The sequence below is a fragment of the Notolepis coatsorum genome, assembly GCF_963971535.1.
Source record: "Notolepis coatsorum genome assembly, chromosome: 2".
NCBI lineage: Eukaryota > Metazoa > Chordata > Actinopteri > Aulopiformes > Paralepididae > Notolepis > Notolepis coatsorum.
Window position 1 is genome coordinate 146,347,093 of NC_140166.1, and position 21,929 is coordinate 146,369,021.

Consider the following 21,929-nt stretch of genomic DNA (forward strand, 5'->3'; position numbering starts at 1 on the left):
ATGTATGGCTTCGTCCACATTGCAGCCGGCTTGTGGGAGGCAAGAAACGGCGTTCGAGACAGGGGAGGGTTGAATTGGACGATACGAAATTGGGATGGGAGAAAAATAGAAAATGGGAGAAAAAGTGGATACAAAAAAAAACAGAAACGGAATAAATAAAACTGATAAAATTGGTAAAAGAACATAAAATGTGTGGAGCAAAAGATTTGATAAAAAAGTCAACGGAAGGCTCTACTAAAAAGGTGAGTTTTGAGGCCTTTCTTGAAAGCATCCACAGTCTGTGGTGCTCTCAGGTAGTCAGGGAGAGCATTCCATAGACTGGGAGTGGAAGAGCAAAAAGCCTGATCTCCCATAGTGCAGAGATTGGTCCTTGGGCGCTGGAGGAAGTTTGCCTGGCCAGAGCGGAGATGTCGAGAGGAGGAGTGATGAGTTATTTGAGGTATAGGGGGGGCGTTTCCGTAGAGGCATTTGTGGGTGAGCAGGGAGACTTTGAACTCCATCCTGACTGAGACAGGGAGCCAGTGAAGGGACTTGAGGATGGGAGTGATGTGGTGGTATTTCCGCACTCATCAGGATCCTAGCAGCACTGTTTTGGATACATTGTAGCCTTTGGATGATCTTGCTAGGGATCCCGATGAGTGCATTGCAGTAATCCAGCCTGGAGGAAACAAAGGCGTGGATGAGCTTTTCGGCATCTGACAGTAAGTGAGGGGCAAAGTTTGGCGATGTTCCTAAGGTCGTAGAAAGAGTTTTTGTATAATTGATTTATGTGCACCTCAAAGGTCAGGTGAGGGTCCATTTTTACCCCTAGGTTGGTGATTGTTGGTGACAGGGTGATGTTTTGGCCGGAAAAAGTGATGGTGGTGATGGTGGATGAGCGAACCTGGTGTGGGGTGCCAATAATAATGGCTTCAGTTTTAGAACTGTTTAACTGTAAGAAGTTGTGCTTCATCCACGCCTTGGTCTCCTCAAGGCAGGTGGTCAGAGTGGAAGATGGCAGAACTGTGGATGGGGTAGGGTTTATTTTTAGGTAGAGTTGGGTGTCATCAGCGTAGCACTCTCACTCTCACCTTCCCCTACTCTCACTCTCACCTTCCCCCACTCTCACCTTCCCCCACTCTCACTCTCACCTTCCCCCACTCTCACTCTCACCTTCCCTCACTCTCACCTTCCCCCACTCTCACTCTCACCTTCCCTCACTCTCACCTTCCCCCACTCTCACCTTCCCCAACTCTCACTCTCACCTTCTCTCACTCTCACCTTCTCTCACTCTCACCTTCCCCAACTCTCACTCTCACCTTCCCCCACTCTCACCTTCCCCCACTCTCACTCTCACCTTCCCCCACTCTCACCTTCCCCCACTCTCACTCTCACCTTCCCCCACTCTCACTCTCACCTTCCCCCACTCTCACTCTCACTAACCTCCCCTCTCTCTCCTTCCCCCACTCTCACTCTCACCTTCCCTCACTCTCACCTCCCCTCTCTCTCCTTCCCCCACTCTCACTCTCACCTTCCCTCACTCTCACCTTCCCTCACTCTCACTAACCTCCCCTCTCTCTCCTTCCCCCTCTCTCACTCTCACCTCCCCTCTCTCTCCTTCCCCCAGTCTCACCTTCTACACACTAGCTCAGTCACTGGTGGCAGCAAAGACACAGACATAATAATAATAAACGTTATTAGTAGAGCACTTCACAGCAGTGATTTAGACACACAACAGACGTAGGCATAAAATGAGCACAACATTGGCATAATTAATTATAGATGGGCGTAAAATTAGGAGAGTTTATATTAAAACCTCCCGGAACATTTTTAATAGATTTCTCTCATTGAAATCTATGAAAACGATTGTAATGGATGTCTTATTGATTATGATAGACATTAAAATCTATAAAAGACTAAGTATGCACATAGCCTGCGCGCACACACACACACAGACTCACATACACAGACACACACACAAACTTGCACACACACACACACACACACACACACACACACAGACTCACACACACTCAGACACACGCACACACACACACACCACCCACGGCAGTAATCTCAACAACCATCCTGACAGCAGAAACACACCTGTGCAACACAGACGCACAAACTCCTCAGGAAATGTTACGAGCAAAAGCACCAGGTGGTGGCTCATTGATGTACGTGGGTACACACACACACACACACAGCATTGTCTCTTACAGCTGAGAGCAGAGATCATATCAGACATATTGAAGTTGATAATGAGTTGATTCGTCATCATGATGCTATAATTATAACAAAACACTACATGTGTAAATAACACTGACAGGTGGTTCTCTCTCTCTCTCTCTCCTCTCTCTCTCTCTCTCTCTCTCTCTCTCTCTCCTCTCTCTCTCTCTCTCTCTCTCTCTCTCTCCCCCCCCCCCCCTAGTGGTTAACAGTGTCTCTCTTTCTCTCTCTCTATACCTGCCTCTGTTTGCACATTGTTGTATTTCTCCCAGTAGGTATGGGAGTTTTGAGTTATTTGTCATGTATTCAAAGTCTCTTTGGATGTTTGCTATTTGTGAGAAGTATAAGATAAGATATTCCTGACTTCCGGTTTAGCTGCAATATGTAGCGCACGCAATTGGTTACAGCTCCGCTCCCGTTATCGTTAATTTCGTTTAAAAACCTTATTTGGACAATACCAAAAGAGATTAGACCACATCGTATGTATTGATAAGACCCTCTACTAACTATATCAAAAGACAACATGGATAAGGATAAGAAAAAGGGTGGAAAGAAACAAGACACAGCAATTCTAACGGCGTCGATTGAAACACGTTCAAGGACAATGACAGGCGACGCTGTGGCAGATCCGTTGGTGACGAGCCCCGACGCGGGGAATATAGAGGAGAATACACAGGGACCAAGGACAACTGGCCCCGAGAGGGAGACAATAGATGACAACATAACAGGAACATCAGAAAAAAGTACCGTGAAGGATAAAGCAGGCGATTTTGAGAAGATAATAGCAAAAACATCCATCGGATCCCTCACTGCTCCAATAACATCAACTGACACAAGCAGTTCAATTACACAACCCGACTTCAACTCTCTGACTATCCTGATAAAAGAACAGATGGTCGCTTTCAAAGCACACGTTGAACACATCGATACTAAATTCGAAGAGGTTATGAGAGCGGTCGCTTTACAGTCCATGCGAATCACGACAGTGGAGAATACGGTGACAGAAATTACACGGGCAGTCAAGGCGAACGAAGGTGGCATGACAGAGATGGGAAAAGAGATGGAAAGTGTGAAAGAAGAATACCGGAGGGAAATACAAGGGCTTAAAAACGAAGCGACGGAGAGGCTACTAGAATCCCAACGCTACCACAGGCGGAATAACATCCGCATTGTAGGGCTTGATGAAGCAGTAAACTGCGAAGATCCCAACTTTCCAACAGTGTTATCAACGATTTTGGGTAACATCGATCCAAACACAGTGCCAGAAGTGGACCAAGTTTACAGAATCGGTTCTCGGGGGCAAAGAATCAACGGGCCAAGAGTCATCATTGTCACTCTGCGGAAGACTACAACAAGGGATGACATCATCAAATTTGCTCGCAACCAACGTGGGAATCTGAATTATGGTGATAAACTAATATTTATCTACGAAGATTTGAGCAAAGATGCCATCATCCGACGTCTACCATACAAGGAGGTGATGCAAAAGCTGTTCAAAGCCGGTTACAAGCCAAGGCTATCATACCCGGCGCTGTTATCATTCTTGGGCAGTGACGGCCGCAGGTCAGGTGTATACACACCTATTGAAGCTGAGGATTTTCTGAATCGAAATGGAGCAAATAACCCAAGGCAGGACGAAAATGCCGGAAACAGATAAGCCTCTTTCTCAATGTATACCAGTGTTAGAATGACTTTATTGTGTTCATCAAGGTAGCAGACGATATGCAAGCCGTCTATAACAATGTGTACTGTGTATAATACGATTCATAATACATTATAATTTCAGTCTCTGGTCTCTGAGGAGACAAATACATATCATTGCAAAAAGATCTATCTGGAATATTCTGGGTTTATCGCTCAAATGCCCTGGGTCTCTTAGATCATTCTGGAACATAAAATAGTCTAGGCACTAGTATACTCTACAACCTTCTAGAATATAAGGCACCATGACAACGAAGCCTACAACTCTTAACAATAAACATCCGGTGTGTATACACATAGCAGATAATAAATTAAATGAAGTTCAATCAGTCCTTAATAATACTTTAAAAATTAACCACACCTAAACGTATGAACACTACAAGGTTATTCTAACAATTTAAGTAATCACTCCATTGAAGGCACATTGAAGCTCTAAAAGGCGCTGCTTTTCTATCTTATCTAATCTGTTAATTCGGTTCTAGTGGCTCTCCACGTTGATAATTATTCTATCTCTCATTCCTTATCTATATCTTTCCTTTGATTTTTATTTTATTTAATTTTTTCTTCTCATTACTCTATATTTTTTAAATATATTTTAACTTACATTGTTCTTTTCCAATGTTCTTCACATTAAGGTGTCAATATTGCTCTACAATCTTTTCCTTTTTTCCTTTTTTCCCACACGTTAGTAGAGGGTTCAAATGAATATGTCGATGAAAGTTTATTCTCTTTTTTTATTTTTTATTTAATTTTTTTGTCATTTATCACAATACTTCATTACAGTAAGGGAAGGTGCAAGACCAAAAGCGACATTCTATTGCAATAGAATGGAAATGTTAGATCCTATGGCAATTAGCATAGGAAGATTAAGATTACAATGCTCAGTTTGGGCAATCCGGTGGACCATGGGAGAAAGTCAATCGCGGAGGATGTGTTCTTGGAACACAGGCCTGTACGACTTTCTGGGTGAGGGGAAAATAGGGGATTTTTATTTGTATATATATGTTTTTAAGCTCAGCTCTCAACGGGACCTCATTAATTGGATGTACATCTATTGTAGCTTCACACTCCAGAAGCATTACCAAAAACTACACAAAAACATGCATAGATTATGGCTAGTTTGAATATAATGGTATGGAACACCGGTGGGATAAACAAACAACACAAACGCAAAAGCGTGCTCACACTGATGAAAAAAGAACATGTGGACGTGGCTCTATTAAGCGAAACGCACATTTTAGAGGAAGACATAAATACGTTAGCGGATAACATATACCATAATATTAGTCACTCTTTTGTTACGAGAACTAGAGGGGTAGCCATAGTCGTCAGACGCAAATTAAATATCGAATTGAAAGGGGTATGGTCGGATGCTGAGGGGCGCATAACTATAGCTAGGATTATACACAATAACAGGAAAATTGCATTGGCAGCAGTATATGCCCCAAATTTGTACGAAGTGGGTTTCTTCACTTCACTAACCGGAGAAATGTTAAACCATCCCGAGTACTCATATATAATAGGTGCGGATTTTAATGCCATTTGGAACCCAAGGATGGACAAAACTTACCTTACCTTTTCCAGCGAACAAAAAAATTCATCTAAAGCATTAAAAGATTGGTCAAAATCAACAGGGGTAACTGATTTATGGCGTTCACTTAACCCCATGACCCGCAAGTACTCCTGTCGTTCAGCGAGACACAACACACTATCCAGAATTGATTACGTCTTTGCATCCCCGAGAATATTTGATAAATATGAAGTGGAAATGACACCCAATGCGCTATCAGATCACTGCTACTTAATCCTGAAAGCAACATTTGGTACACTATCTTCCCGGGCCCCAAGATGGCGTTTTAATTCTATGCTGCTTAACAACAAGGAATTCATTACACAAATTAAAGAAGCTCTCACAGTATTCCTACGGGATAATGCTAACTCGGTGCAAGATCCCAGAATATTATGGATGTCGGTAAAGACTATGATCAAGGATTTCACGGATAGATTTTCCTCCATATTGCGCAAAAATCAAAACACAAAACTGTCTGAAATGGAAACGCTTTACTCAACGCTTTTTAATTCTTTAAAATACAACAACTCTACTAGACTAGAAAACCAAGTTAACATTCTAAAGACAGAGATCAAAGCAATATACAGACAAAAATCGGAATTGCAAATACGCAGCACAAGACAACAGCAGTACTTCCAAGGCTCTAAACCTAGTCACCTATTAGCCATGCGACTAAGAATTAATGCAAAATTTGCAGATATAACTGCCATTAGGAAACAACAAGCTCTAGTAACAGAACCCAAAATAATAAACGATACATTCAAAGAATTCTACTCCGATTTATATAATTCAGAAACGACCTTTGATCAAGACAAATTAGACACATATCTTAATCAAATTACTCTCCCTAAACTTACGGAGGACGACGCTAAACAGTTAGAAGTACCGATCACATTAGAAGAACTCAAGAAGGCCATATCCGGAATGAAAAACGGCAAGGCTCCGGGAATTGACGGTATCCCATCAGAAATGTACATTTCTTGCTGGGACATATTTGGACCCTTATTACTAAATATGATCTTATACTCAGTCAAAGAGGGAAGCTTCCATAAACACCAAAATATCGCACTCATTTCAGTTCTTCACAAAAAAGACAAAGACCCCACTGAGTGCGGTAGTTACCGTCCTTTAAGCCTCCTCGGAACCGATGTCAAACTGTACTCTAAGATATTAGCCATCAGATTGCAAAAGCATATGACGTCTTTAGTTCATCCGGACCAAACAGGCTTCATAAAAGGTCGCCTGATCAATGATAACATAAGGCGAATACTGCACGTACTAGATGCAGACAAAGAGGACACCACACCTAAGGCGATACTATCCCTGGATGCTATGAAAGCATTTGACAGGTTGGAATGGTCGTTTCTATGGGCAGTATTAGAAAGGATGGGGTTAGGAAAAGGATTCATTGATATGATTAAAGTACTATACAAGGACCCATCGGCCAGGATTACAACAGGCACATTCATCTCCGATATCTTTCCGGTATCACGCTCAGCCAGACAGGGTTGCCCTCTTAGTCCCGGACTATTCGATCTATCATTAGAACCTTTAGCACAATTTATAAGACAATCCCAACACATAGAACCAATAGTAATCAAGGGCACACATCATAAAATTAGTTTATATGCGGACGACGTAATATTGTTCATGCAAAACCCCAACAACACATTGCCGCATATACTCAAGTTGATAGAGAACTTTGGTGATTTATCGGGATTTAAAATAAATTGGCCTAAGTCGGCTTTTCTTCCTCTTAACACCAGTGCAAAAAAAGACACAACCCTCCCAGGTGCGATACCCATGGTCAAACATTTCAGATGCTTGGGTGTGGAAATATTTCCCACCATAAGACAAACGGTGAAGCACAATTACACAAAAATACAGAACAAAATCAAAGACGACCTGGACAGGTGGGCAAAACTTAAAAACTCAGTACAGGCAAGGGTATCAATAGTTAAGATGGATGTATTACCAAGAATCAATTTCTTCAGCTCAATGCTTCCGTTACCTCCTCCAGAGGGCTACTGGAAAAGATTACAAACCTCCACATACAAATTTATTTGGAATAACAAACCACCTCGCATAAAAAGATCCACCGCACAGAGAAATAAAGCAGACGGTGGCATGGCAGTCCCCGATTTTTTACAATATTTTAAGGCCTTCACATTAAGACCATTGAAGATATGGTTTGACCCCCAGGCTTTGGTATCTTGGAGAGAATTAGAAGAAAACATAGTAGCCCCACAGAGACTGAAAGACATAGCACACACTAAACTTTCAATCAAGCATTGTGAGCGAGAATTTGGCCCAATAATTACCCATGCAATCAGAACATGGCGGGAAACACAAAAGAAATATCCTAACCCTCAAGAATGGCATATCACACTCCCATATTCAATAACAATGCACTCTTAATGGGAAAACGACCTATAAGATTCCCTATATGGGAAGAGAAAGGCATACACTCATTAGGGGATATTTTTAATAACAAGGGCCTCTGTAGTTATGTCGAAATATGCATAAAGTTTAACCTCACCGAGTCCACATGGCTTTTTTACATACAGTTACGACTTTGTATGAGATCTCACGGTGTTCCATTACTCATACCAATTGAACACCACAGATACCACAAATTTTTCTATGAAAGAGATACATTGGGAGGTTTTGTATCAGGTTTTTATTATCAATTACTAACGTCCTCGTATGAAACCCTTCAACTAGACACTGTCTGGAGGAGGGATATACCAGACCTGGAATATGACTTTGATTGGCAAGGAGCCTGGGCAAATGTCCGACTTACATCAAGGAACCCGGATCATCAACAAATCAATCTGAACTATATTCACAGGACATACTTGACTCCTATAAGGCTGTGCAAAATGGGGCTTATACAAGACTCCAAATGCTCCCAATGTACAAATGGGGACGAAGGAACATTTATGCACATGTATTGGGACTGCCCACCAGTTAAGGCATTCTGGAAAGATGTGTCCCAACAATTATCAATACTCGTATTTTGGAATATACCTGTACACCCCGCGGTATTACTATTGAATGATGTTTTTGAGTTTGCAGTGAATCCACAACTAAAAAGATTGGTTTTATCGGGTATCACAGTAGCTAAAAAACTGATCGCATCACGTTGGTTTCAACCGGAAGAAATGTGCCGAAAAGTGTGGTTTCTTACATATCTCGATGTGATATATCAAGAAATATCTACAGCAAGAATTCTGGGGCTCAATGAATCCAAAATGTCAATGTGGTTAGAAGTGGTGGAGAGAATAAAAGCTAGCTTATAATGGTAGTGTCTGGTTAGGAGTGAGGGATAATGGAGGTACTATCCAAGAGGGGGTCCGGGAGGGGGGGGTTTGAGCTGGAGCATGTGTGTAGGGTTTTAGAAAATAGGTATTAGGGGTATATTATATACTAACATTTATATAATTGTAATTTCGCTGGATATACACTGTATACGGTTAAAATGTTATTATAGACTATTTTTGTTTTATCCTGTTTCTGTACTTATATATAATATAATATATTTTAACCACCTTTACTGAAAGTTTCATTATGCATTGTGTGTTGAGTACTGACTTTTAATAATTTTTTGTTTTGCAATAATAATAAAAAATATAAAAAAAAAGATAAGATATTCCTTTATTGATCCCCTTGGGGAAATTCAAGCATCATAGCAGCATGGGGGAAGGGGGGGGGGGTACAGGTAGTAAAAACAACACAAGCAGTGTAAATAAATACGTCAATATAATTTACTATCTAACTGAAAATATATTCACAGTATTCAGTGTCATATAAGGTGCAGTATGCATAAGGTAGTGTTATAATTTACTATCTACTGAAATATACATTATTCACAGTATCACAGTATCCACTGAAATATACATTATTCACAGTATCACAGTATCCACATAAGATGCAGTATGCCTAAGGTAGTGTTATTGTCCTCCTTGGGTTCCTATTAGTCCTAGGTCAATGTCTGGCAGCAGTCGCTGCCCCCTGTTGTGGAGCCTGATGGCCACTGGTATGAAGGACTGTCCGAGGCGGTTAGTTGAGTGTCCGGTGGGTATGAGTCTGTGGCTGAACGAGCTTCTCATCTTGACTAGCTCGTCGTAGAGGGGGTGGTAGGGGTTCTCCATGATGGCAGCCAGCTTCCTTCTCATCCCCCTCTCTGCCATCACCTCTAGTCTAGGTAGCTCGACTCCCACCACGGAGCTAGCCTTCCTCACCAGCTTGTTGAGCTTGTTGGTGTCCCTTGAGTTGATGTAGCCTCCCCAGCATGCCACAGCATAGAAGAGGACGCTGGCCACTACAGACTGGTAAAATGACCAGCAGTCTATTGCACATGTTGAAGGACCGGAGTCTCCTCAGGAAGAACAGCCTGCTCTGTCCCTTCCTGTAGAGGGCCTCTGTTATCCGACCAGTCCAGTTTATTGTTCAGGTGTACCCCAAGGAACTTATGAGTCCACCACCTCCACCTCCACCCCTCGGATGGTGATTGGAATCGGGGGGGGCCTCTTCTTGCCCCTCCGGAAGTCCACCACCAGCTCCTTGGTCTTACTGGTGTTGAGTTGGAGGTGGTTGCTGTCGCTCCACCCCACAAAGCTCTCCACCAGGGCTCTGTACTCCTCCTCATCATCGTTGGTGATGTAGCTTACGATGGAGGAGTCGTCTGAGAACTTCTGCAGGTGGCACCCGCTTGAGTTGCGGCAGAAGTCTGACGTATAGAGGGTGAAGAGGAAGGGTGACAGCACAGTTCCTTGGGGGGCGCCGATGTTGCTCACCAGTACGTCAGACTGACTGTCCTTTAATCTGACGTACTGCGGTAGGTAGTCCTTGATCCAGGCCACCAAGCCGTGCTCCAGCTGCATCGCAGAGAGCTTCTCCGCTAGCAGTGACGGCTGGATGGTGTTGAAGGCGCTGGAAAAATCAAAGAACATAATCCTCACTGAGCTGCACGGCTTCTCCAGGTGCGTGTACGCTCTGTGGAGCATGTAGATGATGGCGTCCTCCACCCCGATGTTTGCCTGGTATGCAAACTGCAGGGGGTCGAGGGAGTCGCACACCAGGGGCTTGAGGTGTTGCAGGACCAGTCTCTCAAACGTCTTCTTGACGTGTGACGTCAAAGCGACTGGCCTGTAGTCGTTGAGGGTGCTGGGTCGTCCCTTCTTGGGCACCGGGACAATGCAGGAGGTCTTCCAGAGCTGGGGCACCCTCTCCAGCCTCAGGGAGAGGTTGAAAAGATGTTGGAGCGGGCTGCCAGCTGCTCCGCACATGCTTTGAGCTAGTGTTGTCACGATACTGGAATTTCGACTTCGATACGATACCTTGAAAAGTATCGATACTTTCGATACTTTCAATACCCAAAAAAAAAAAAGTATAATTTTTTTTTATGATTTTTTTTTTTTTTTTTTTTTTTTTTAACATTTTGCTTTTGTTGCTGGTTGATTCTCCTCAGCTTCTCTCTGGTACTATACGAGAAGATAAATACACTTTTAAAACCCTTTGTTTATCTTTAGATCAGAGAGAGAGAGAGAGAGAGAAAGAGTGGCTGCTGGAGATTTTTGGTCTACTGAGCGCACCTTCCTAGTTATGACGACAGAGAGAGAGAGAGAGAGAGAGATTTCTCCGACGCTATGCTCGGAGCATTTATTAACGTTACGCGTGTACTGGTGTAGGATGGGCTCCGCTCGACCGAACGTTGGCAACGGGGTAGTTGTGTCGAGTTCATGCGTGTAGTGGGCTCGGCTTGACGTTACTCCGTTTCCATGAAGTAATAGGTGGCCAGCTAGCTAGCATTAAGCTAACGGAGGAACGACAGCTAACGTTAGCTAATAATAGCGTTGTTTACAAACTGAAGACAGGGCTGCCTGCCCGGCTGTGAGGGGGAGGAGGAAGAGAGAGAGAGAGAGAGAGAGAGAGATTTCTCCGGAGCTATGGCTATGCTCGGAGTATTTAATAACGTTACATAGCATAGCATAGCTCCGGAGAAATCTCTCTCTCTCTCTCTCTCTCTTCCTCCTCCCCCTCACAGCCGGGCAGCGCAGCCCTGTCTTCAGTTTGTAAACAACGCTATTATTAGCTAACGTTAGCTGTCGTTCCTCCGTTAGCTTAATGCTAGCTAGCTGGCCACCTATTACTTCATGGAAACGGAGTAACGTCAAGCCGAGCCCACTACACCAGTACACGCATGAACTCGACACAACTACCCCGTTGCCAACGTTCGGTCGAGCGGAGCCGGAGCCCATCCTACACCAGTACACGCGTAACGTTAATAAATGCTCCGGCCAGCTGGTACCGATACTGCAGAAAGTATCGGTACTTCGGGAAATGAGTATTGAAGCCGTTTTAAATATTCAGTATCGATATGTATCGATACTTCGATATTTTTGACAACACTACTTTGAGCACCCTGGGATGCGTTTATGCTTTCCGTAGCCGCATTTCTGGCAAGACGCTCTCTGATTGGCCGACGCCTGTTTATACACACAAAGAAATACGAGTGGCAAGAAAGGACTATTTTTCTAAGATTATCACAGAGAATGTTGGAAACTCTAGAATATTATTCTCAGCCATCGACCAGCTACTCAACACTGCCCCCACCCCTCCACAGTCATCTGCATAAAAATGTGAAGAACTAGCATTATTCTTCAATAACAAAATAACTTCAATTAGAGCCAGCATTAGTCCTGATACAAACATGGACACCATCAGCAAACCCTGCGAAAAAGTAACCATAGGAAAATGTGCTTGCATTACATCAACTGAGCTTTACAAAACTGTCATGGAATGTAACTCCTCCACTTCCTGTATTGACCCTATACCCACAGCGTTTTTTAAGCGAATATTTGAGAGTATTGCAAGTCATGTCCTAAATATTATAAATACATCGCTTCTGACAGGTATTTTCCCAGACACATTCAATACGGTTGTCGTAAGACCCTTACTAAAGAAACCCAAACTAGACGGTAATGTACTAACCAACTATAGGCCTATATCCATCCTCCCATTCATCAGCAAGATACTTGAAAAAATTGTCTCAATACAAATAAACTCCTTTCTCAAAGAAAACATCATGGAAGAATTTCAATCAGGCTTCAGAACGCACCATAGCACTGAAGCTGCTCTTACAAAAATAATTAGTGACCTCAGAATAAACTGATGCAAACGGTCTCAATTCTCGTCCTATTAGATTTAAGTGCAGCGTTTGACACGATCGACCATGATATCCTAATAAATCTTCTAGAAAAGTTAGTTGGTCTTTCTGACTATGTATTAAATTGGTTCAGAACATATATCAAAGGGAGAAAATATTACGTCAGGCTTGGAGATAATTCTTCTGAGAAACATGACACCTACTTCGGAGTTCCACAGGAGCTGCCATGGTCCATTATTATTCTCACTATACATGCTGCCACTCGGAGACATCATTAGAAAGCACAATGTATGTTTCCATAGTTACGCAGATGACACACAATTGTACATCTCCGCTGAACCAAATGATCACACAGCTATAAACTCCATTTCCGCCTGTCTTAGCAACAAACAAATGGATGACGAACAACTTCCTAAAATTAAATGAGGGCAAAACTGAAATCCTAGTCGGTCCTATAACAAAAAGAGATGTTACAGAGCAATATGGGGCAACTTACTCCTTGGATCAAACCAGAAGTTACAAGTCTTGGTGTTATAATAGACTCAGACCTAAGCTTTAAATCACACATCAACAAGGTGACAAAAACATCATTTTTCCACCTTAGAAACATAGCTAAGGTACGGCCGTTTATAAATAAAAAAGACGCTGAAAAACTGATCCATGCCTTTATCTCAAGCCGACTTAACTACTGTAATGCACTCCTCACTGGCCTCCCAAAAGAAAACCACAGAACGACTACAACTCATTCAAAACTCGGCAGCTAGGCTACTAACTAGAACCAAGAGGAGAGACCACATCAGTCCTGTATTAGCTAACCTACACTGGCTTCCGGTAACATTTAGAATTGATTTCAAGGTCCTCCTCCTTATATACAAAGCACTAAATGGAACAGGACCAAGCTACATTGCAAATTCTCTAGTCAACTATGTGCCTCCTAGAACATTGCGATCATCTACTACTGGTCTATTGAAGGTTCCAAGCCACAGTCTAAGGAAAATCGGGGATGCAGCCTTTGCAAACTATGCACCAGAGTTATGGAACACACTGCCTATGGACATTAGGGAAGCTATATCTCTTAATATTTTCAAAAATAAGCTAAAAACCTACCTCTTCACCATAGCCTTCTAATACACCCCGCTGTACTGTACTCTGTCCATTCTATTGCATAATTTTACTATTTATTTTATTCTACTATTCTATTATTGCACTGTATTTTACTCTGTCTATTGCTTTTTATTACAGGTTCAAAACTGTTGGGTATTGAACTGTGTGTGTATCGAGCAGAAGAGACTGTCATGAGCAGGAGACTACTGTCTGATACGGCTTGCCTTAAAATGTGCATTTGTGGTGTCAGGCAACAGGAGACTCATGAGCAGGGGAGACTGTCAGCTTTAATACTGTCTGATATGGCTTGCCTTAAAATGTGCATTGTGGTGTCGGGCAGAAGAGAAGACTGTCATGTTTTGAACTATGGATACCGAACAAAGGTTTGGGGCGGCTTTGAACTGTTGAAACAGTAATTCAGAACAGTTTTACCATTGCACAACTTTGAACTGTAATCACAGTAGTAACTGTAACAGTAATCAGAACTATTTTATTGCACTGTAAAATATATATATTTTTTTAATCTATTCTACAATTATATTGCACTGCACTATTTTACTCTGTCTATTTTATCTTGCTCCTTTTATTATTGTCTATTTAAAACTGAATCAAACCATAAACTAGGTGGCCTGTTGGGATGTTAGATCCTAATGTGAAAAACTGTGATTTTATGTCTGCACTTTATGTGCTCATTTTATGCCCGTCTTTTTTCTGTTGTGAAGCACTTTGAGCTGCAGTTTCTGTATGAAAGGTGCTCTACAAATAAAGTTTATTATTGCGTTGGACAGCGGGTGGAACACGAAACACGGCAATGAAGTAACGACTACACCTCCCTATAGACTAGGAAGTAACCACTACACCTCCCTATAGACCAGGAAGTAACCACTACACCTCCCTATAGACCAGGAAGTAACCACTACACCTCCCTATAGACCAGGAAGTAACCACTACACCTCCCTATAGACCAGGAAGTAACCACTACACCTCACTATAGACCAGGAAGTAACCACTACACCTCACTATAGACCAGGAAGTAACCACTACACCTCACTATAGACCAGGAAGTAACCACTACACCTCCCTATAGACCAGGAAGTAACCACTACACCTCCCTATGGTTGGTTCTCACAAGTATATGAAAACCAACGCACGCGCGTACACACAAACGCACGCATGCACACATGCATGCACACACACAGTCCCTGTCGTTGAGCTGCCACTCCAGCCTGCTCCCGCCTCACATCCACTCACATGGAATCCTCCATTATTCCCACACAGAAGAAAATCAAACACAATCAGACGCACATTAGAGAAAGAATGAGTTCCTGTTACCTCCTGGCTGCTCCACACCATGCTCACACACACACACATGCTCACACACACACACACATGCTCACACACACACACACACACACACACACACACACACACACACACACACACACACACACACACACACACACACACACACACACACACACACACACATGTTCAAACACACACCAATCACCAAAGAGAATTGGAGAGAAAGAGGGCCCTGTACTATTGGCTGCTCTCTGCAATCTGGTGCTATTGACCTGCCTCTGTGGCCAAATGGAACCTTGTTAATCATCATAGAAGGTTCCAACAAGCCGCCCGGTGTCAACGGCTTTCCATTTTTCATTTACAACATTCTGGAATTTGGCAAACGGGCAAATAAACGTAACGGACCAGGTCCGCGGTCGAACTTGTCCACGTAACTGGAATTGGAAATCCTTACCCAGCCCTGTGCCTCCGGCTCCGCCCCCTGCTGATTTATTCTGTTATTGGTCTCCACCCCTGAGGTGACTGGCGGGGCAGAGCAAGGGCTGGCTGGCTGGCTGGCTGGGTGTGGCTGGCTGGCTGGCTGGTTGGTTGGTTGGCTGGCTGGCTGGGTGACTGGTTGGGTGGCTGGCTGGCTGGCTGGCTGGTTGGGTGGCTGGCTGGGTCTGGTTGGTTGGGTGGCTGGCTGGCTGGCTAGCTGGCTGGCTGGCTGGGTGTGGCTGGCTGGCTGGCTGGGTGTGGCTGGCTGGCTGGTTGGGTGGCTGGCTGGCTGGCTGGCTGGTTGGTTGGCTGGCTGGCTGGCTGGCTGGGTGTGGCTGGTTGGCTGGCTGGGTGACTGGCTGGTTCAGGCCGGGATCCACTCAGAATGGATTGCGTGGCGCTAATTGCACCCTTAACACTATGGTCGCCAAAAACGCCGTAGGACGTCTTTCCCCGCCATGCTCATTCTGCCAAAGACACCGTACCACGTCTTTGATATCAATATTTCAAAAATCTGTGATCAAAATCATATTTCTCCCCCGGAGACTTGAGATCTACTGTTGAGCCCCTCTCAACTCTCCAACGGTTCAAGAGCGCCATCTGGTGGCCGATCGGCGGATCGCCCAGAGCGGAAACAGGAAATGGAAGCTGGTGCTCATTTCAATTCGGTCCGATCACTCGGTAATAGTCCCAGGACTCGAGCTAGACACAACGGATAGCAATCCGTTACCAATAACTCGATAAACAACATGATTTGGACGTATATAATATTATACAACCTGGAAATGGATCGCATATTTCTACATCCCATAATAGGAATATTTCTGTTCCACGCTCATCGCCCAACGCTATGAGGAAGCTACGGTAAGATTCAGCGTTATTTTTTAACGTGTTCGATAGGGCTGACCTTCGAAGCTTTTTTTTGGCAATCGAAGCTTCTGGGCCGAGCTTCGATTTTAATTCGAAGCTTCGATTTAAAAAAAAAAAAAAACTTTTTTATTTTGTTTATTTATTTTTTTATCTTATGTTGGACTTGTACAGCACTTTGGTAAACTTTGTTGTTTTTAAATGTGCTCTATAAATAAAGTGGATTTTTCACACACAAATCGAAGTAAAAAATACAAATAAAAAATGAAAATCGAAAAGCGAGAGACTAAACCTGTTGTTGTTAGCTTACATGCTAACGTGAATGGGATCGACCATAGCATTGCGGCTAGGCTAGCTACCATAGCAGTATAGCTCTAGTTGAATGGATAAACGTTATTTAACATTGCAGAATGGGTACAATACAATACGGCTCAATACAAACAGTTGTTAAGGGGGGGTGCAGAGTCATCAACACAATGTACCACCAAGAGTGGAGAGTTTATGTCTCAAAAAGCGAGAGACCCAATGCTCTTGTTGTTGTTAGCTTATATGCTAACGTGAATGGGATCGACCATAGCATTGCGGCTAGGCTAGCTACCATAGCAGTACAGCAGCTAGTTGAATGGATAAACGTTATTTAACATTGCAGAATGGGTACAATACGGCTCAATACAAACAGTTGTTAAGGGGGGGTGCAGAGTCATCAACACAATGTACCACCAAGAGCAGAGAGTTTATGTCTCTCAAAAAGCGAGAGACTAAACCTACAGTAAAGCTCTTGTTGTTAGCTTACATGCTAACGTGAATGTGATCGGCCATAGCATTGCGGCTAGGCTAGCTACCATAGCAGTACAGCAGCTAGTTGAATGGATACACGTTATTTCGATGGCACAAGCTTCGAACAGAAAAAAAAAAATTAAGTTAAAAAAATAAAACTTTTATTTATTTTTAATTTTTTTTAAACTTCGATTCGATTTAAGACAGCCCTAGTGTTCGATACTAACTGCTCTAATGATCATATCACCCACACTAGATGAATCATCTAACGTTGGCCACGGAATTATAAACGACCCCCCCCCCCCCCCCCCCCATCCGGTCAACATCAGATGATCAGTAGTAACTTCTAGAAGCACGTCCATTTGAAATTTTTTATCTTGCGCAGATTCCTATCAAACTGTATTTCATCATCAATATAATGCATTTGGGGCTATAAATCACGTTCTGGAAAAAGCTGCAGAAAACGATAAAAACATACTTATACTTTAGACCGTATTTTAGTATTTATGTGAATGAAAAAGTATAACTATGCTACACCTTGAACAATAGATATAGGACGTTGAATGGGCCATAATAATGTCAATTTAGCAATACAATTTAAAAAGTTATAGCCCTGCAAAGAAGGTAAACATCCCCATAGACAAATAGAGCTGGCGGAGGATGGTATATTAAGAATATAAGCCTGGCGACCAAAGTGTTAAACTGCGTGGGGTTTGCGCGCGGTATCTGCTCAGTCTTTGTGAGCTATCCACTAAGGACATTGCGCGGACCAGCGCAGACACGCTTATTATGTGTGCAGTTTGCTCCTGATCTGCTCCAGCGCAGTTGGCTCGCGGAGCACTCTGCACCCGACAGCGCTGTTGGCAGATGTCAGGAAGGGGGAAATAAACCCGAAATGAGGCATCGACGCAACAGTATTTTTCACCATTAGTATTCCACTCATTTTGTATTTTATTTCGTTTACTTTGTAGTGTATAGAGCTTGCTTAATTTGTATTTTCATGACCCATTGCATCCTTTGTTTTTGTCACTATCTTTCGTCATTTATATGTGCCGCTTAATATATCCTACATAAACAAATGTTTCTTCCCCCCCCCTCCCCCCCCCCAGTACACCCAGAGGCGTCAGCAGGAGAACACCCAGAGGCAGAGCAGAGGGGAGCCCCCCCTCCCTGAGGAGGATATCACCAAGATGTTCAAGCCCCCGCAGCCCCCCCCTCGCATGGAGACACTGCTGATCGCAGGTACACACACACACACAGTACACATTTAGAATATTTATGTCCACATAAAGACTATGTTTAAAGGACACAAATATTATCAGTGCACTTGTACATTGTGGGTTATTCTGATACATTCGTGCCCAAATTGACAATGGCAACCAAAGTTACACACATGAACCTGACAATCAACACACAGCTTATGGGAACAGATAACAGCGTCTTCTCCTAATTGTGCGGCTGCCAATAATAGCTGACACTGAGCAATATCTTGCTAACGGTTTGGCTCTTCTCTTCGGAAGACCGGCCATCTGCCTCCTCTGTCCTCCAACTACCTGTCTGTCCTCTGTCTCTTCTGTCTCAAGTTTCAAGTTCAAGTTTCTTTATTAGTTGTCATACAGAAATACAGAATATTTTTGCATGAAATGCTTCTTTCTGTTTTGCTCCTGAGTGTGCTAGATAAAATAAAAAGATAGTATAAAATAAGTATAATATAAGTATAAAATAGAAAGTCAAGTACGTAAACAAGTGTAAACAAAACAAAAAGATTTTATCGATACGATTCCATTATTGATTCTGCTTATCGATGCGATTCTTTATCGATTCCCTTATCGATTCTTGATGCGTTTATACCGTACTTTTCGCACTATAAGCCGCACCTGAATATAAGCCGCAGCAGCTCAATTGAATGATGTGTACATATATAAGCCGCACTGGACTATAAGCTGCAGGTATTTTAATGTTTACTTACCATATGTAATTAGCATTGGGACACAATACTGTCGGACAAATAACAAGAATTAACTCATTTACAAGTTGTATTAAGTTTAGCAAATAAGGGAACAGATAAATAACATTTCAATGCAGTCAAAAAATTTAGATTTTTACATTTTCAAGTTTGGTCACGTCAAGTCACATATAAGCTGCATCGTTATATAAACCGCAGGGTCGAAAAATGGGGGGAAAAGCCGCGGCTTATAGTCCGAAAAGTACGGTAATTTAAATAAATAAATTGGAAATGCAACAGAACTAAGCTGGTTAGAATAACAACATGCAACTTGACATTTCTGATTGTTATTTATAATTTATTGTTGAGCCCCCATGTCGGAAAAATACAAAAACTGTAAACAAAATTATTAACTATACACTTAAATAAAATAATGTATTTGAGAACTAATTTAATCTATTGAACTGTAGTTGCATTCAACAGGCCGTTATTACAAAAGAGAATTTGTTAGCAATAACCTACCTGTATAAATAAAGGCCAGCTCGGTGTTCTCTCTCTCTCTGCAATGAGCATGGCTATTTAGCTAGCTAGCGGCTAACATTACTTTACTATGTAAATGAATGACTAGGATGCAAAGCACTTTCAGTTTTCACTGCACACACAAAACGGTTGCAATATTGAGCCCTTTAGGTTTTCCTAGTCAAGGAATCAAATGGTCTGCTATGGCTGCATGCTTGGCGCTAACGTTATTGTTTTTAAATGCGCAACTGTCGGAAAAACATGGCATCGATAAGAGGAATAGATAGTCACGGATGCATGTGATTCCAGGAATCTGACAATTAGGAACCGGTTCCCAATCTATTACGATTCTCGATTCCCATCCCTATATACAGTACAGTGTAGAAATGGTGAGGTATAGCTTAGCTTGTGGTGCCACCTTGTGGTGGTGAGGTGCAATGAGGTATGAGATTGTAGTGAAAATCACCTTACCAATAAATATAAAGTGTGTTAAGTGTCTAAAGTGGGTGCTACAGTGTGTTGTTTATTTAAAGTGAGTGTGTACATGTGGATGTGTGTGCTGTGGGTGTATTGATGGTTTGTTACATAGTGTTATTGTTCATTGAGCATCCTGATGGCCTTGGGGATAGAAGCTCCTTCTGAGTCTCTGTGCTTGCCATGGCTCCTCTCCGTCTCCTTTCTAATGTGATATTTTGTTTTTGTTGCTTCCCCTAACAGGTCAAATCAACAACTACTGCCAGAACGTGAAGGAGTTCACCTCCCAGAACCTGGGGAAGCTGTTCATGGCTGAGGCTCTGCAAGGCCACAACAGCTAGAGGAGGAAGAGGAGGATATGCATGAACCTCCTGACTGGAGGATTATTATACTGGATTTGTACCTAGACTTAATAATAAAAAACATCACCAAGCAAATATATTTTCTAAGCCAACAGTTATTCTGAAGCTGATATGCTGCTTCCTTCATAACGCCACTGGAAAAATAATCATTTGAATATTATGTCATTCTAATAAAGATGTGTGCATCTCCTACGTTCACGCTGTCTCCTCGTGTGTTTGGTTTCACTTAGCAGTGTGTATCTCCCAGGTGTGTTTATCCCAGGTGTGTTTATCTCGGGTGTGTTTATCTGTTTTGTCGTCATACTAACTCCTAACATGGCTGAGTTAGGGGGAGGGAAGTCGTGGGTGGTAATCTGGCGTTGTGGACAGCGACGCCTACAGGTCAAGTCTGGGCGCCTGCTCAGCGAAAGGCAGGAAATGGTGAAGGCAGCATGACCTCCCACGTGTTACGCTTCACCAATGAGAGTCCACGCTGCCAGGTGAAAAGAGAGCCACTGGCTGTCTCCATATGTGTCGGAGGAAGCATGTGGTGGACTTCAGGGTTCCCTTGTACCGACCAGTAGGAGGAACATGCGCACAACAACCTGGTAGGGGAGGGGGGGAATTGGCATAACGACTAAATTGGGATGGGGAGAAAAATAGAAAAATCAGGCGGAGAAAAAGGATATATAAAAAAAAAAAGTGTTTATCGCTCAGGTGTGTATCTCTCAGGTGTGTATCTCCCAGGTGTGTATCTCCCAGTTGTGTGTATCCCAGGTGTGTGTATCTCAGGTGTGTCTCCCAGGTGTGTTTATTTCCCAGGTGTGTGTCCCAGGTATGTTCAAGAAGTTGAACATTGACATCCAAGATAAGATGGCAGGATGCCAGATGTTCCTCATAGTAGCAGTTGGTGCAATAAACTAAGTTGACCAGTTAAAGCCTCAGTCCGCTCTCAAAACCAAGGCCTGGCTGTTCTATTGGATGGAAACTCAGACCTTTTAACCTTCCGGTGAGAGGAGACTAAGCATATTATGCAAAATAAGCTAAAGGCATGAAACACAATGTATAAATGATCATGGATATAATATTTATAAAAATATATAAACGGAACAAAGTTTGGCAATCTGTGTTTGGTCGATTATTTCTCTGTTATAACGATGCTTCTTGGCAATACATTTCATACCGTTGGAAAGCCTATTTATTCCCCTTTTAAATGGTGCCCCATTTGTAAGGAACATGCCTTTGTGGGATGAGCAGCACAGCTGAGTGTGTGGGTTGCGCCCATGAAAAATGTGCCAAATCTTATTCAAACAGCTTATTCTGCTGTTGCTATTGATCGTGTTTGGTTTTGCTGCGCTGCTCATCCCACAAAGTCATGTTCCTTACAAATGGGGCACCATTTAAAAAAGGTAAATAAACAGGCTTTCCAACGGTATGAAATGTATTGCTAAGAAGCATCGTTACAACAGA

At 42.8% G+C, this 21,929-nt stretch overlaps 1 protein-coding gene across 1 annotated transcript in view; it reads left to right on the top strand.

Moving 5' to 3' along the window:
* LOC311223027 (eukaryotic translation initiation factor 3 subunit H) overlaps nucleotides 1-20,678 on the top strand; it is a 138,494-nt gene extending 117,816 nt beyond the window's left edge. The window contains exons 7-8 of the mRNA XM_084307720.1: nucleotides 18,290-18,422; nucleotides 20,362-20,678. Of these exons, the coding sequence (XP_084163846.1) occupies nucleotides 18,290-18,422; nucleotides 20,362-20,459 (231 nt within the window). The 3' untranslated portion in view covers nucleotides 20,460-20,678. The remainder of the gene's footprint in view (nucleotides 1-18,289; nucleotides 18,423-20,361) is intronic.
* The last annotated feature ends 1,251 nt before the right edge of the window (nucleotides 20,679-21,929 follow it).